This window comes from Enoplosus armatus, chromosome 9 (assembly GCF_043641665.1).
Source record: "Enoplosus armatus isolate fEnoArm2 chromosome 9, fEnoArm2.hap1, whole genome shotgun sequence".
NCBI classification, from domain to species: Eukaryota; Metazoa; Chordata; class Actinopteri; order Centrarchiformes; family Enoplosidae; genus Enoplosus; species Enoplosus armatus.
In genome coordinates, this window is record NC_092188.1 from 433,380 (window position 1) to 450,067 (window position 16,688).

A 16,688-nucleotide genomic window follows, 5' to 3' on the forward strand; every position below is an offset into this window, starting at 1 on the left:
GTGTGTTGTGTGTGTGTGTTGTTGTGTGTTGGTGGGTGTGTTGTTGTGTATTTGTGGGTGTGTTGTTGTGTGTTGGTGGGTGTGTTGTTGTGTGTTTGTGGGTGTGTTGTGTGTGTGTGTTGTTGTGTGTTGGTGGGTGTGTTGTTGTGTATTTGTGGGTGTGTTGTGTGTGTGTGTTGTTGTGTGTTGGTGGGTGTGTTGTTGTGTGTTTGTGGGTGTGTTGTTGTGTATTTGTGGGTGTGTTGTTGTGTGTTGGTGGGTGTGTTGTTGTGTGTTTGTGGGTGTGTTGTTGTGTGTTTGTGTGTGTGTGTTGTGCCTTTAATGCAGCGTGTCAGTAGATAATCTGCAGATCAGCCTCCGCCTCTCAGTCTGACCCAGTTTGTTGATCTTTGTTCAGAGTGAAACTGATTCCAGATCAGATCAGCCTGTAAACATCTGCCAACATCCAGACCACACTGAACCGGATTACACTGATCCAGATGTGAGCTGAGGATCACAGACTGGATCCCAGACACCCCCCCCCCCCCCCCCCCCCCCCCACACACACACACACACATACACACACACACACACACACACACACTCAGGTCTTCTGACGTTTGTCTTGACATTAATCGATGATAAAGGGACGTGTTATTTATCTGCCTGTACAAATACATATTCAGTAAATAAACTGGCAGTTTTCAGCACCTTAAGATTATTCATATTATCATTACTTGATACTCAAATGACAAATTTCAAGCTCCAGAACAGAGATGGGATGTAACTTCATTATTTAAGTACAAATTTGAGGTACTTGTACTTTGCTTGAGTATTTACAATTCATGCTACTTTATACTTCTACTGGGCTGCATTTATCTGACAGCTTTAGTTACTTTGCAGATTGAATTACTACAAAGAAAACTACACAATGTTATATACATTTAAATTATGCTGAATGCATAACTAATGATAATCCAAAAATATAACACAGATGATAATATAACCATGTGTCTGCATAAGGAGTACACGGTCTCTGCCTGTAGGGGGCACTGTGGGGCTGCCGAGGAGCCGCTGAGCCAGCAGGGAGTCCGGAGGAGGAGGAGGAGGAGGAGGGAGGGGGAGGAGGAGTAACCGGACACCGACTCACAGAGCGGCTCCTGGCCGGTCAGAGCGCATCGGAGCGCGGCGGCAGCAGCACTAAGCAGCGGGGCGACGGGCAGAGTCACACCGAGGAATAACAGCTGCGGAGCGGCAGAGCAGAGGCGGAGGCTCCAGTCCTCCCTGCCGGACTCTGACTGTTATTAACCCGCTTTTATCTACCGCTCCCGCCGGTCTGCGGCTTATTTTGGGGAAATAACGGAGTTACCGTGAAAGTGGGTGAAGTATCGTCATTAGTCCGTCGCCGGCAGACTGACAGCTGCCAACATGAAGAAGAACAACTCCGGGAAGCGGGTGAGTGTTAACGGAACCGACACCGACCACCGGCGGCTCGTGACGGTCCGTTTCATAACGTTAAACCGTAGCTCGAGGAACAAAAGCCTCTAGGATTAGTTTAAAGCCTTTATTTTGAAGGCGACAACAGCCGCACACTGGTTTAAGACTCCACTTCCGGTTTTCAGAATAAGGGCGCGTTTTAAACAGTTTTAAAGGTGAAATCAAAAGTCCAAACGGACAGAAAGATGATGTGCTGGAGGGACGAACGGATTCTGAGTGAAAGTTGAATCATTCTGTCAGTTTAATGAGGAAACGTTAAGCGGTTTGACGGTAATCTGTTGAGCAGCTCCGGTTTCAGTCTGTTGACGAGAGACGAGCTGGACTCAAGAGTTCAACCTCAGATCAACACACCTGAAGACATTCATGGATATTTGTTTCTCTGTAGAGTTAAAGAGCTGAAAGAGTTTATAATGTGCTTTAATGAAGATAACAGGTGAAACAAGAAATTAGACATTAAATAATAGAATGTAATAACATGATTATAATAAATATCTAGTAAAGTTTAATGAACTCTAAAGTAATAAAACTGAGCTTGTTTGGTAAAGACTTTGGTGAAAAGTAAAAACTAAAATCTCACTTTGATGAATTCTAAATGTTGCTGACGACGACTGAAGAGAAGAAGAAGAAGCTGTCTGATGAAGCAGTGGTTTGTTCACCTGCTCTGACGATGCCCCTCTGACAGCTTCCTGTTTCCTGTTTCCTGTTCAGGGTCTGCAGGACTCGGCGCAGCAGCACGCTCAGCCCGATAAGGTCGGCTGGATCCGGAAGTTCTGCGGGAAAGGGATCTTCAGAGAGATCTGGAAGAACCGGTTCGTGGTTCTGAGGGGAGATCAGCTGTTTATCTGTGAGAAAGAGGTGAGTTGGAGGGGGGCGGGGCCTACAGGTGACTGACCCCGCCACAGCTGATTGATTATAAATTCATTATTGGAAGTGATCTGCAGCAGAGACGGATCCTCGTTAAGACCTTTAATTATCGCTGGAGAAAGGAGGTGATGCCCCACATCATGTGAGATATACAGTGTTGTCATTGAGACGGACGGCAGAGTGAGACACCACCTGTCTGTCTTTCTGCTTTATGTTATCACTGCTCGTTAAGCTTGTTAACTGACTGAACTGTAACAGATTTAAAGGGACAGTGCAGCGTTTTTATTTGACACTGATTTAACATTCAGACAATTAACAATAATAATCAAGTTTAAACTTATTTAAAGTTTGAAGAATCAGTTTGGTGTTAAACAAGGAATCAAATAATATATCAATAGATCGATCAATAGCACACATATTACTGCTGAGTACATGAAAGTACTGGTTAGTACTCACCGAGTATTTGTCGTGTTCCTCAGTGTTCTGTTGTTGCTTTGGTTCTGACTGGAAACAGAAAGTTTCTCTTCCACTTTCTACAGCGTCGTTCTGCAGGAGTTGAGTTTCAGTCTGAGCTGCAGACACACAGAGAGCTCCGGTTTCACTGCTGCACCAAACACAGGACGGAACGTCCTCATAGAACCTTTATCTGATACAAAGCAATCGGTGAGAACCTTTATCTACGGCAGAACAATCTGTCAGAACCTTTATCTACTGTAGAACAATCTGTCCGAACCTTTATCTACTGTAGAACAATCTGTCAGAACCTTTATCTACTGCAGAACAATCTGTTAGAACCTTTATCTACTGCAGAACAATCTGTCAGAACCTTTATCTACTGCAGAACAATCTGTCAGAACCTTTATCTACTGTAGAACAATCTGTCCGAACCTTTATCTACTGTAGAACAATCTGTTAGAACCTTTATCTACTGCAGAACAATCTGTCAGAACCTTTATCTACTGTAGAACAATCTGTCAGAACCTTTATCTACTGCAGAACAATCTGTCAGAACCTTTATCTACTGTAGAACAATCTGTTAGAACCTTTATCTACTGCAGAACAATCTGTCAGAACCTTTATCTACTGTAGAACAATTGCTCAATTAGGACCACTGTCTTCCAGGGATCATCGCGCTAGAACCTTTATTAATTACTTTACTTACTTTATTAAGTCCTGTTAGAACGTATATAAGCTATATAAATACATTTAATTGAATTGCCTTGAAAAATCATAATCTTAAATCTCAAAACGTATTCACCTACAGAAGGTTCTATTAGAACCGCTGATTGAAACATTTATTGTTCCCATGTTAGTGTTACTAGTAACAGAGATCAGAGATTTGCTTCATTAATGTTCTGTTAGAACCTTTGTCAACCAGACATCACCATGTGGGACCTTCTTAACTGGAGAATGTTCTCAGTCAATCAATCAGCATTCTACTTATGAAAACAATGAAAACCCTGCTACGTCCTGTAGAACCTTAACTATCATACACATCCCTTTAACTGCGGACATCCTATTAGAAATTTGGGCTAACAGTTTCCCCTGCTTCCAGTCTTTGTGCTAAGCTAGGCTAAACACGTCCTGGACCGATCGCTGTACTGGACACGAGACACAGAGATGAAACTGATCTGATTCTGGAGAAGAGAGAGAACAAGAAGATTTTATTGAAATGTGTTTCTTTAAATCTCTGAGGTTTAATAGAAAGAACAGACATCCCAGGACGTTCCCCTGAGGAACCCCACGTGTTACTGGAGACAGAGAACAAGAGGATTTATCTAAATGACCTGATAGTTGACTGATTCTAAAGTAATCATTTTTCTCTGGAACCGGAACATCACGTCTAAGATGTTAAACGAGTAAGAGGAGGTGAAGATGAGTTCTGTTACACAACATGATGCTGTGTTGAGGTTCTATGTGTGACCTTACATTTATTTTATTTCTTTTGTTTAATTCGCTTTTTTAAAGACGTTTCTCCTGCACTTTTAATGGTAAAGGCACAGCGTCAGTGATTAACCCTGTAAAGCCTGAACCATGAAATAATTGCCAGATAATATACAATAATAATTTGCGGGGGGAGGTGTTCCTCCTGCTTCTGGAGAGGATAGTGGTCTGCCACACTTGATTTTGCCCTTTCCTGCACTTGTGAGAGAGGTGCCAACAGCAGCTTGAAACCTTTGCAGGGGCATGGGTTTCTGCCTGGGCTTCAATTTCCTCTGGTGCACTGCATGTGTCTGATTGTATACATCAGGTTTTTCAGAAAAGAAAATATCATACTGATGATGTGGAGGTCTCAAAAACTCATGTATCGAATATGATACACTTGGCGTTACAGGGTTAAAGAGTCATTCAAAGATAATGCTGATCAGAGGTCAGTTGTTTGAGTCTGCGGTGGAAGTTCAATATTTTAACGAGATATGATTCATCAGTGTTTTTATCTCAGCTGCAGGGAAACGAAGCGTTCAGAGGTTCTTTTGGAAGTTTGTCACTTCCTCTTCTGACCGTCACTCTGTCTCATCAGACGTCAGCTGTCACATGATGCATCGAAGCGTCCTGAAAACTGTCTCACAACCAAATTAGGACGTCTCTCTCTCTGTGTCGTCTGTGTGGGTCGAGGTTCAGACTCTGTTCTGCTTCTGTGGTGGAGTCCTGGTTCATGTGAAGCTCCTCCTGTCAGCAGCTCGACTTCCTGTCCCACCAGGAATAGAAACCCTGTGTGACACCAGAGAAACCACCCACACACACACACACACACACACACACACACACACACACTGACCACATCTGCTTTAGATTCAACAGAATAAAACTAAAAGTTTCTAACACATTTGGCCTTAGTGTTAGCAGTGTTAGCTAATGTGTTGCTACCTCTTGAGCTAATTGTTTGGTGTCTAGCAGATGGAAGCTCTGCACAGGAGAGCCTGCTGCTGGTTGGATTCATCATCTGTGAACAGGTCAGAGGTCAGAGGTCACTGCCTTCGTTATGTAAGCGGCTCCTCTGGGGCTGAACACTGAATATTGATTATTGATGATCTGGCTGATGATGCAGGCAGAGTGACATCAGCATGAAGAGTTATTACAGCCTGAGGGGAGGACTGAGCTCACACACACGCACACACACACACACACACACACACACACACACACACACACACACACACACACCTTTGGGTCTGTTGTCACGGAGACTGAGATGATGGAGGCTCTCTGTTAGCTTTGGTTAGCAGCTAGCTGTTTGTGTGTGTGTGTGTGTGTGTGTGTGTGTGTGGTAGGCGTGGCCTCTCTCCCAGAAAGTCTCAGTTTAAAGCTGGTTAATAATGGATGCTGTTTCCATGGAGATTAATGAGCTGAAGTTAACCTGCAGAAACCACCGAGCTGCAGGAGACATGCTAACACCTGCTGTGTGTGCGTGTGTGCTTCCTGTTTCAGTTCAGTGTGTTTATCTGCAGAATGTCGCTCAAAAAGCGGCGGTTTATTTTTCTGCTATTTAAGTTTATAGAAACTTCTGTCTGACAAACAGAAATATCCAATCAGGAGAGAGTATATGAGAGGCTATAAACACCTGACCCCACTCTGTCAACCTGAAGGCACAAACCTTCCTACAATGTTCACGAAACAAAATGTTAACTCAAGCAGCTGGTTGAAACATGAACCTGCAGCAGAATAAAGAGCTGATCACAGACCAGATGACGAGTGTCGATCAGCTGATATCAGAGGATCAGTGCTGCTCCGACGCTCAACACTCAACTCAACAAGACTGAGAGCTGCTCACATTTACACACCAAACACTGTTCAAAAACTGAGCCATTTTAGATTATTACAGCGGTGTCTACACTAAAGTCTGTTATTAACAGTTTATTACCTGTTAATAAACTGATGGTACACAAGATGTTACTGAAAAGTGAAGTTAGTACTTAGAGTTCTGTAACTTTACTCTCTGATCCTCTGAGACTGCGGCTCAGTTATATCACCTGAAGTCAATATCACAATGAATCGTCACATTGACGATTAATGGAACAATATTTGAACAATATTTGATGACTTCACATCAACTGTTCAACACACACACACAGTCTTGTTTCCATCACTTCAGAGGACATTACATTGACTTACATTAATTTCCTGGAGACTGACCTTAAACCAAGTCTTCACTGTAAAATGTAATGGTTTATGTATGAAGACTTACATTTAGTCCCCAGAAGGATGGCGAGTCCCCACATTGTGACTGTGTAAACTGATTTATGTCCTCACAACATAGTGAGGACTTCCACTTCAGAGGAGATCATTATCTCTGATGTCCATCCAGAATAAAAAGACACTGCAGAACCTGCCTGAGAATCCTTCTGTTTTTCAGTTTCCTTCAGTGTCTCAGTGATCAGTGATGGTTGTTTGTCCGTCCATGAGGACGCTGCAGACAGGAGCTGCTAACAGCTGATTCAGTTGCTGTGATGGAAACAGTTTGACTAAATGTGAACAAATATAGACTCACAGCTGACTCACTGACTCAAAGGCAACATTATACTTCCTGTTTACATCCCCCAAAGCGTCATGGGAACTGTAGTTCCAACACTCAGAACATGATTGTCCTCCAAATAGAACTAAGACAAAGAATAATTACTACTAATTACTGACAACACTTCTTTCATGTTTCACCATTAATATATGTTTGAGTCATCAGACTCTGCACAGTGTGATGAACCTGAAATATGTTGCGTGTTGTTTCAGACTGAAGCTGTTTTTCTATTTAAATCTATTGAAGAAAGTTTCCATGTCTGTAGACAAATCTGATTTTACTGGATTTGACTAGATTTACATTTTATTTTGATTCTTTAAAAGAAAACCTGTGTGAGATGATCAGATGGAGATGACTCTAAGTACAGAGCTGGAGTCAGGAGGAATATCTTAGCTTAGCATAAAGACTGGAAACAGGGCTCTAAAACATCTGTTTTAATCTTGATGGACAACCAGAAATAAGCCAGCAGTCAGGTACTGACCTGTGTTACCTGTGTGTGTCCTGCAGGTGAAGGAGCTGGGTCGGGCTGACGAGGTGTTGGACCTGTCGGACTACGAGCGCTGTGAGGAGATCAGGAAGAACAAGAGTCGCAGCAAAAAGAACCACAGCAAGTTCAGACTGCAGCGCTGCAGCACGCCGGGGAACACGGTACACCTGAACACACACCTGTCTGACCACACACCTGTCTGTCTACTGCAGCTGCACACCTGTCTCACTGTGCATCTGTCTGAACACACACCTGTCTCAACTGGAGCAGCCCTGCTGCTTGTTTCTGTGAGAACACAAGTTCACTGGTTGATGAAGATAAACAGCTGGTGGAGCTAATTCTCCAGTCGCTGCCATTAAACCACCACAGAAGAAGAAGAGGACACGACGAGATGACGTCATTATAGAGCTCCAGTTGAAGCTCAGACGATGGAGAACCATGTGGAGAACATGATGGAAACATGACATTTGTGATGAAGGTCATAGCCTCCTCATCGCTGTTTCCAGCTCTTCACTTTCGGTCACAGCTTCATTAATTCATCAAGTCTGCTTCTGGTTTTAACCACTAACAACTTTTACTCTCAGACAGGAAACTCTTTTACACGTTTACAGGTTTTTTTATGTGTAAACAAAAAATGTGAATAAAAACAGGAGGATGGAAACAGACTCACAGCAGCTGACTGACTGTAAACAGGTGGAGCTCCTGCTTTATACCTCGACAGCAACACCCACACACACACACCATAAATACCCAGAATGCCTTGGGGAGGGGATCAGGTGTCCTGCAGACAGGTGGCAGCTTCCATTACACACACACACACACAGACAGACATCTGGTGATGTGTCTCCCACTGAGGCTTCAAAAAACAGCAAAGTGTGTTTGTGTGTGTGTGTTTGTGTGTTCTGCACTGTGATAGGTCAACCTGAACATGAAACATGATGACGAGAGTTTCTGTCCTCATTGTGACGTCAATCAGAATCAGCTGAAGTCTGTTTACACAGACAGTCGTACATGGACCCTAAATGTGCATCTATTGAGCTACAAAGTAAAATATGATCACCTTATATGACTACATGTGACAAATAAACTTGATTGATTGATTTATCCATGAATTTTACTGATTTGTTGAATTAAAACAAGGTAAAGAAACATTTCAGAAACAGTTCAACAAAACAAACTAACAACAAACACAATCTGAACACCTAGCTAAAACAAGCTAACAACAAAGAAACAAAAAAGCTTAACATGCTAAATGAAGCTAACTACAAAGAAAGAATCTAAACACCATAACAGGTAGCTAAACATGCTAAAAGACGCAAAGTTCAAAGAAATAAAATAACATGCTAACAAGAAGCTAACAACAAAGGTGTTTAAGAAAAAATAAACAACGTTCCAAAAGAAGCTAACAACTATCTTGCTAACATGGTCCAGTCCAGTAACAAGTTAACAACATGGTAAAAGACCCTAACCAGAAAGACAAAACAAAATAAGTTAAACCCAAGCTAAAATAAGACAATAATTATTAAACAACACGCTTAAACATGATAACAATGAAACTATCTAAAACACAAAAAAGCAATGTAATAAGAAGTTAACAACAAGCTACAAAGTAGATGCAACTATCTAACAACGTGCTACAGGACGCTGACTACAAAAACAATCTAATAACAAGTTAACACCTAGCTAAAACAAGCTAACAACTAGCTAGTGTGCTACTAGGCGTTAACAACTATTAAAAGAAGCGTTTCAGTTGACATGAAATTATCAAGATAAAAAGCCAAAAACTCCTTCATTACAATTAACAAGCTAAAACAAAGCAAAGTGTTTGCTAAAGGCTAACACTAGTGTAGCTGACTTTATTCATGAGGTCACTTCTGTTTGAGTCACTGATCCATCAGTTTCAACAATGGACAGAACAGTAAATCACCCGAAATGAAACAGACACGAACACCTCATGTGAACTTTTCTTTTGTAGGTCCCTAACCTGGTCTTCCTAGCTGTCAGTCCAGAGGAGAAAGAGTCCTGGATCAATGTCCTGAGCGCTGCCATCACACGAGCCAAAAACAGAATCCTGGATGAGGTATGAAGATATACACAGAATCCATTATTGTCTCAGTGTGGACGAACACCATGTCCACCGACCCAAGGACCAAAGAGAGACTGAGTTTTCAAAAGGATACATCTGGTGTTATTCTGTATTTTCTTTTCACCTTCAAGTCTCAAGTTTAGACTCAGACCATCAACCTGTCAGTCCGTCTCTCAGTCCTGTCTCACTTCCTGTCTGTGGCTCTCAGCTCATTGGTTCCTGCTGAAGGCGTCAATCTTTAAAAACTCCTCACAAATATATGGTATAATATATAAACTACAGTGTGTGTGTTCATGGTGATGAAGGAACATGTCACCCAGTGAGGCTCATTGATGTGTTTTCATTTGGGAGTTTTGGTGGATGTAAACAGGAAGTATAATGTTGCCATGGATTCAGTGATAATCTCTTTCCACCAAATTAGCTCTGGTTCTTGAACCGGTTCTGTTCAGGATTCTTGGGACCTTGGTGCTATCTAGTGGACAAGCCCATGTTTCCACCAATTTTTAGTGGAACTATTCTAATCAAGGATGGTTCATCAAAGGAGGTTGTAGACCAAACAAAGTGAGGAGTGCTAAAAATATTTTTGATGCAACCAAAAAAAAAGGTGCCGCAGTCTGTCTCTAAGTGTTTTAAAGCATCTTAAACAGCTCCATGCTGCTGCAGCGCCACCTGCTGACAAACTACAATAATATGAACAGCTTCTCCTCAGTGGAAGATACATGATAAAGAATTTGGTCACCTGCCCCTCTCACCTCATGCAGTATATTTGTGTTTGGTTGGTTGACCCAAATCATATCTGTGATGTCCACATGTATGATTTTAGACAGCAGTGTTTCCTGTGATGTTTATTTCAGTGTCCTCACTGACAGTAACAGCGTCAGCAGCAGGAAGTGTGTCACAGCTGCTGGGTAACATTCAGTCAACAACCTTCGTCTTTTCCACCAGTCAATACTCTCATCAATACTCTGATAGATACCCTTTCTCTCACACACACACATTGTGTTCCAGGCTGAAAGAAGGCCTCTCATGAACTGGTGCCACATTCAATTCATACAGACATACATGTTGTGGTGTTTTCAACCAGGGAGTCCTGGAAAAGTCTTGAAATGAAATCTGAGATGACAGTATGTTGGCTGAATTCAAGGCCTTTTAAATGTTTTACATCTTTAATTTGACTGAATGTATTTTTGTGTTTTAAAAAGTGCCGTTTGTGTTGATGTCTGCAGGTGACAGTAGAAGACTCTCAGCTGTCTCACCTGACTCGAGATCGAGCGAAGATTCCTCACAACCGAAGACTGCCAACCAGAGGTCACCTGCTGGCTGTGGTCAGTCTGATCCTTCATCTCCTCCTCCTCCTCACTCATAAAATGTCCATTATTTCATTTGAGATATTTGCAGATGCATTTTGTTGAAACATAAAAAACAATAAAATGTGTAATATTTATGAGAACAAATGGATGATCAGCATCTTATAAATAAATCATTTTTACTTTTAAATCAATTGTAACAGTGAGGAATGAAAGACATCTTAACTGACGATATCTAAACAAGGTTCACTTACTCGCTTGTTCTGGACTTTTGACCGGATCACATGGTCCTCATCAGCAGATGGGATTTGCTCAGTTGTCATTGAAATGTAGATGTTCAAACTTTCAAACAGCAGTTGACAGTACAATCTCACATCTCTCGTATCACGCAGTCCTCCCAGTCCTCTAAAGTCAACCTGGACAAGAAGTCCTAGAGTTCCTCCAAATGATGTAAAGTTTGAACGTTTAAGCAAACTGAATCTGCTGATGAAGACCATGTGATACAGTCAAACAAGTGGACCTTGAGTTGAGATTGTTTTGTCAACAGTTGTTTATGAACGCTCATGTTTCAGAAAGTAAAAACTGATAAACATGTTTCATACAACTTGATGTCAAACCAGCGTTCAGCATGTAGTTTCAGATATCTGAATGTCTTCTGTTTAAGTTGTTGTATCAGTGGAATGACCGGCCTCCTCTCTGTCTGTTAGGCCTCTACCTCCTCTTCAGACGGGATGCTGACTCTGGATCTGATCCATGAGGAGGACACTCTGTGTACTCACTTGGACAAATCTCACAAGTCCCACCTCAGCCCAGACTGTCCCAGGTCCAAAACTGACGGCGCTCTCTCTGCCAGGACCGTCGAGGCTTCTGGGAAATCCCAGAGCCTTCCCCGTGAGGTGGCGGTGGTGTGGGAGCAGACGGGCGTCGCCCAAACCCCCCAGCCTGGAAAACGCCTGACGACAGCTGAGAAAAACCGCTGCGCCTCAATGGATGAGATCCTGACGCACTCAGAGGCTAAAGCTGCAAAGAACAAGACAATGTCGCGTTCACCGGCCTCCACGCTGGCCGACACATCGGCGCCCATCAGCCAGCTGCAGGAGCTGATCAGCCAGAAGCTGGAGAAGACAGAGTGGCTGCTGACGGCGATACGGGGGGAGGCTGAGGGGGAGGCCAGGGAGCGGGGGAAGATGAAGGGGAAGGAGTCAACTGAAGGAGTGCGAGCTGAAGCTGAGAGACTCCTGAAGGAGGCGACAGCGGCCTGGAGCCAGGCCCAGGAAGTGCTGGAGGAGGTGAGGGAGCTGAGGGCGTTGTACCGACAACTGGACTCCTCCCCCATCACCCCCTCCAACGGCACCAAACTAAACCTGGACCACAAGAGCCCGATGTGAGCCGCATGGTACTGACTCGTTCTGGTACAAATCAGTTCAGTCCAGGTAAAGCCATGAAGCCGAACACAGCATCTCATGCTCTGTTTGTTGGACTTTAGACAAAGCTACTGAGAACTGGATCAACCACTTTTAAATTATTTGGAAGAATTCAGGTTTTGATTTTCAGCTGTCAGGAGGAACCACGACTGTCCTGCTGATACAAGTCAGTGCTCAGGGGCACAAAGCGTCTTCAGAAAGCATCTTCCTCACTAAACCAGAGTGTAGCATAAATTTAACTTAAGTCACATCCCTTGAAGTCTCTTTTTCGTTGCACAAACATCCCAAAAAGAGAAGAAAACACTTGAGGTACCTTTAAAGAAAACTTATCTGACGTCTCTTGTCAACGTGAAAGAAAATGTGCCAAGATGAGAGTTCAGAGACAAGAAAAAGCTCTGTGGCTTACAGACCTTGTCTGTCATTTCTGTCCACAGCCATCACTTTGGATCCTTTTTATTTTGCTGAATAGTCATCTAACAACACATGTTGGAGGTATGTTGATATCTAAAGTTTTATGCAGCTGGACATGAAGATGAGACAGTTGCCGGTACGAAGGAGGGTTCCATTCATATTGTATGAAGGCGAACTGTAATAACTTTGGTGATCCTTTGACTCTTCATCTAGCGCCATCATCAGGTCAACATGTTAATGTGTCCAATACTTTGGTTTATGACCAAATACCTGCAGAACTGATGACGTTCATCAGCCTCAGCCGGACTCTGTTTACTGCTAATTAGTTAACGTTAGCATGCTAAAATAAGATGGTGAACATGGTAAAATGCTACACATTGTCATTGTAAGCAAGTTAGCATACTAGTGTTATCATTTAGTTCAAAGCACCACTGTGTCTGAGTACAGAGCTGCTATCATGACTAGACTCTCAGTCTGGTTTTATTTTTCTGTCACTTTTCATGCAAGACTGAAAGTGTGTCCTGTTCAGGTCGGGTTTTGCTCAAAAAGAACTAGTTCATGAAGGCATTCAAGGTGTTATACGTCTACAAACTACTTAGTTTGAAGCAGACTGAGACCTTATAACCCACACAGCTGGGGAACCCAAGCACAAACTATGCACGCTGAGTGACGAACCTACAGCAGCTGCTGTTCTACAAACCATCCAGAGTCAGTTCACCTCGGACTCTTCTTCTTTCTGAATGTGAATGTTTTCTGAGACTCTGGAGGCTGCAGGAGGCGACGGTGAACCAACAGCCTCCAGTGGCAGCTGGAGACTCAGTGACTCAGGTGGAAATGTTTGACAAGAACTGATTCTCACAATGTTTGAATCCAACCCTACTCAAAAAACCTCAAACATACTTGAGTAGACCCAACAACACCAAATCTCAGAGTCTTTGATTGTTCGTCTCTACAGGTCAGGACCAGCTCTGCTCGAGCAGGTAACAAAGCTAACAATCATTGAGAAACTAAATCTAAAACTGAAGAACAAGTCAAACTGAAACTATGATTAACAGAAGTCATAATATTAAATTAGAAAAACAACTGGCTAACAAGAAAGATATCTGTGCAGTTATCAATAATGGGAAAGTTATGCTTATGTGAGCTTGCAAGCAAACTAATTTTAGCTGACTCATTATGGTCATTCTTATTAGCAAGCTAACGTTAATTAGTTGACAATAGCTAACTAATACTGATGTAGGATCCTGGCTACAGGAAACAAGGAGGCTATCTTGCTGTTATGATATGCAGTAGATACTAGTTAGGGTTTTATAAATATCAGTGAACATGCAGTGAGCTAATGCTAAACTTTTAAGGGCTGCAAATAAAGATTATTTTCCACAATCATTTAATCTGTTGGATAATTTTCTGATAAATGGAATTAATCATTTAGTTTGAAACTTCCCAGAGCCAAGGTCACATCTTTAGCCAAAGCTTTTGTTTTACTGAACTGTTGTCAGTTTGTGTGGGTCAAGGAAAGTTAGCTAACATTTAACTAGCTGAGTACCTTATTGTTAGCAGCTAAACTTCAGGAGGTGAGACTGACTGGTTTCCAGCTCAGACGCGTTTAGTGAAGTGGGATCAACTTGGGGAAAAATGTTTCAAAATGTTTCTGAAGTACAAGCTATGTAGCTTTGAAGCTCTAACATCAGCTAGCAAGCTTATATTAGCTGACTCCTCATTTACAAATTCATAATCTGGGTGGTTGTTTAAAAGTGAACTAATAGCTAGAGAGCTAACATTAATTAGCTGACTAATTATCTAGCTAATGTTAACATAGCATCCTGGCTACAGGGAGCCAGGGATAGTGTTACAGCTACTGAGGGTTTTCATACATGTGAACATGCACTGAGCTAATGCTGAACTGTTAAGGGCTGCAATTAACAGTTTCTTTAACTATTGATCAAAGTTTTACATAATATCTCATCATTTTGACTTCAAAAGTCAGAATTTTTTGCCAACTCTAACAAGTACTGTTATTTTGATAATTTCTAACATTTCTGTTTAGACGAACAATCATGAATCATTTTCTAGTGAAACTTGCTGAAGATGAAAACGGTTCAACGTTGTGTAACTAATTAAATTTCTTATTTGACCTTCTAATGAAGCGACGTGTGAGCAGGTGGACCTGCTCAGGGGCACTTCTGCAGGTCACATGACTGTTGGACAGATGTTGAACTGGAGTCAAACGTTTGCACTGGAACAACCTGAGACTCAACCACACGTGCAGCGTAATGCAATCAATTAGAGTTTATTTTTTTAAACAGGATTCAGACTTTTGTACTTTTGTTAAAGCTGCCAGGAGTTGAACTGGTTCCTGTTGTGATTTTTGGGAGACGAAGTGGAGCAATAAAAAAAAGAGGACGGCACACCAAAGACAATGTGGAGGGACAAAAACACTTGTGTTAAAACTCCATCTGGTTTTATTGATTTAACCATAGATCCACTGATATTCAAAACTCAATTTGACTTTGTAATAAAAGAAAACAGTCTTGAAGGAATATTCCAACATTTTGGCCAGAAAAGTATTTTTAAAGTCTGTAAAGGTTTTTGTAAATTTGCATTTCCAAGTTAAATAATTCACCAAATGTCCTCCTGTTTCTGTTGATAGTTGAAAAGGTAAATGTCCCTGTGGAGTTTTTGACCGCTTTGGCCCCCGTTTTGTTTATACATCATGCTGTTCCACTTCTTGACCACAGGTGGCGCCAGGAAATGCACCAATAAAGGCAGTGAAGAAGAAGACTGTTAGCTTGTAAACATGGATGTAAACAATGTAGGATTCAAAATATTAAAAACAAAATTTAAGCTTTGCAAACATTTATTAAAGAAAATAAACTTCACAAGAGCTTCAACGTTTAGTGAAAAGAAGTTTTTCCTTGCTACTGTCTCCACAGTCCTTCTCATGGTGGGACCTGTTGGTCTCTGTAATAACATTTTAAAGAGTCGGTCTGGACCTGCTCTGTATGTAAAATGTCATCAGATGACGTTTGCTGTGATTTGGCGCTGTATAAATAAAATTGAATTGAACTGAATTGAAAATCCTCTTCTTCCTCTCAGAGTCAGATGTTGCCTCGTGTCTCATTAAAATACTGAGCTAAAATCAGACATTTCCCTGTTTCCAGTCTTTATGCTAAGCTAAGCTAACCAGCAGCTGGCTGTAGCTTCATATTTAGCGTACAGACATGTGAGTGTATCAATCTGAACGTCTGACTCAGAGAGGAAGAGGAGCTTTGTAACTTTAAACATGAAGTGTTGGTGAAGTGTCAACATTCACCATGAAGAAAAGTAACTGATGTTGATGAATCTGATGAATCTAGAAATCATTCTGGGTTCATTGATTTGGTTTCAGATCAGTTACATCAGACTCAGCAGGTATTTGGGCAGAAAGGTGGATTACACTGGGGAACACAATTTTTGTTGAGTTAGGTCTGACAGCTGTTTTTAACTAATTTTTGAGTGCGGAATCCAAAAGTGATCTCAGCTTTTCTCTATCACGTCAAGTTTTTGAACTATAGGATCCCCGTTTTCTTAAAAAATATGAAAAATACTGTACTTAACAGATATGTGTGTGATAGTACTGACCTATTGGGAGCTGCACACACCTCTCACCGCACTGTCTCAATTGTGACTGCACAAACAAGTTGCCACGTAGCTGTAGATGAGTCCAATCGTAATCAGCTGGCAAGTCTTACTACAGCTAATCAGTGGAGTTTTGCTTATCTGGAGGGTAAGCTGTGGAGAAAAACTTGACGTGCTAGAAAAAAACTGACTGCAATTTTGGAATCAGCATGCCAATTTCATTAATGCTAATGTTCAACACGTCTTCCTTTTTATCTTTGATCTTCCCTTTTTGTTCTATTAAATCTTGTTGTTTCTGTGTCACTGAGCAGCTGCTGTAGCCTTGAACCCAGAGGGGATGATGGGAGATGTAGTCCAGTAGTGATGTAAGCTGGTTCTGTGAGTCCTGATCAAATCATGTGCTAAAATAAAACCTGCAAACTGAACCTGGATCAGGGCTGTCATCAGTGTGTTAACACAGAATCCTGCAGACTTTAATTAGACCTCTGACACTGTGTGTGTG

At 41.9% G+C, this 16,688-nt stretch overlaps 1 protein-coding gene across 1 annotated transcript; it reads left to right on the forward strand.

Moving 5' to 3' along the window:
- Window positions 1-1,302: 1,302 nt before the first annotated feature.
- Window positions 1,303-12,121, forward strand: plekho1b (pleckstrin homology domain containing, family O member 1b). Its single transcript, XM_070912414.1, has 6 exons — window positions 1,303-1,434; window positions 2,185-2,331; window positions 7,361-7,501; window positions 9,316-9,420; window positions 10,653-10,751; window positions 11,441-12,121. Exons 1-6 carry the CDS (start codon window positions 1,408-1,410, stop codon window positions 12,119-12,121), a joined length of 1,200 nt encoding a protein of 399 aa, XP_070768515.1. The 5' UTR covers window positions 1,303-1,407.
- Window positions 12,122-16,688: the final 4,567 nt, after the last annotated feature.

Coding starts and splice junctions, on each gene's coding strand:
- plekho1b (XM_070912414.1), top strand. CDS start 1,408: ATGAAGAAGAACAACTCCGGGAAGCGG. Junction 9,421..10,652: donor AAAACAGAATCCTGGATGAG/GTATGAAGATAT, acceptor TGATGTCTGCAG/GTGACAGTAGAAGACTCTCA. Junction 10,752..11,440: donor GAGGTCACCTGCTGGCTGTG/GTCAGTCTGATC, acceptor TCTGTCTGTTAG/GCCTCTACCTCCTCTTCAGA.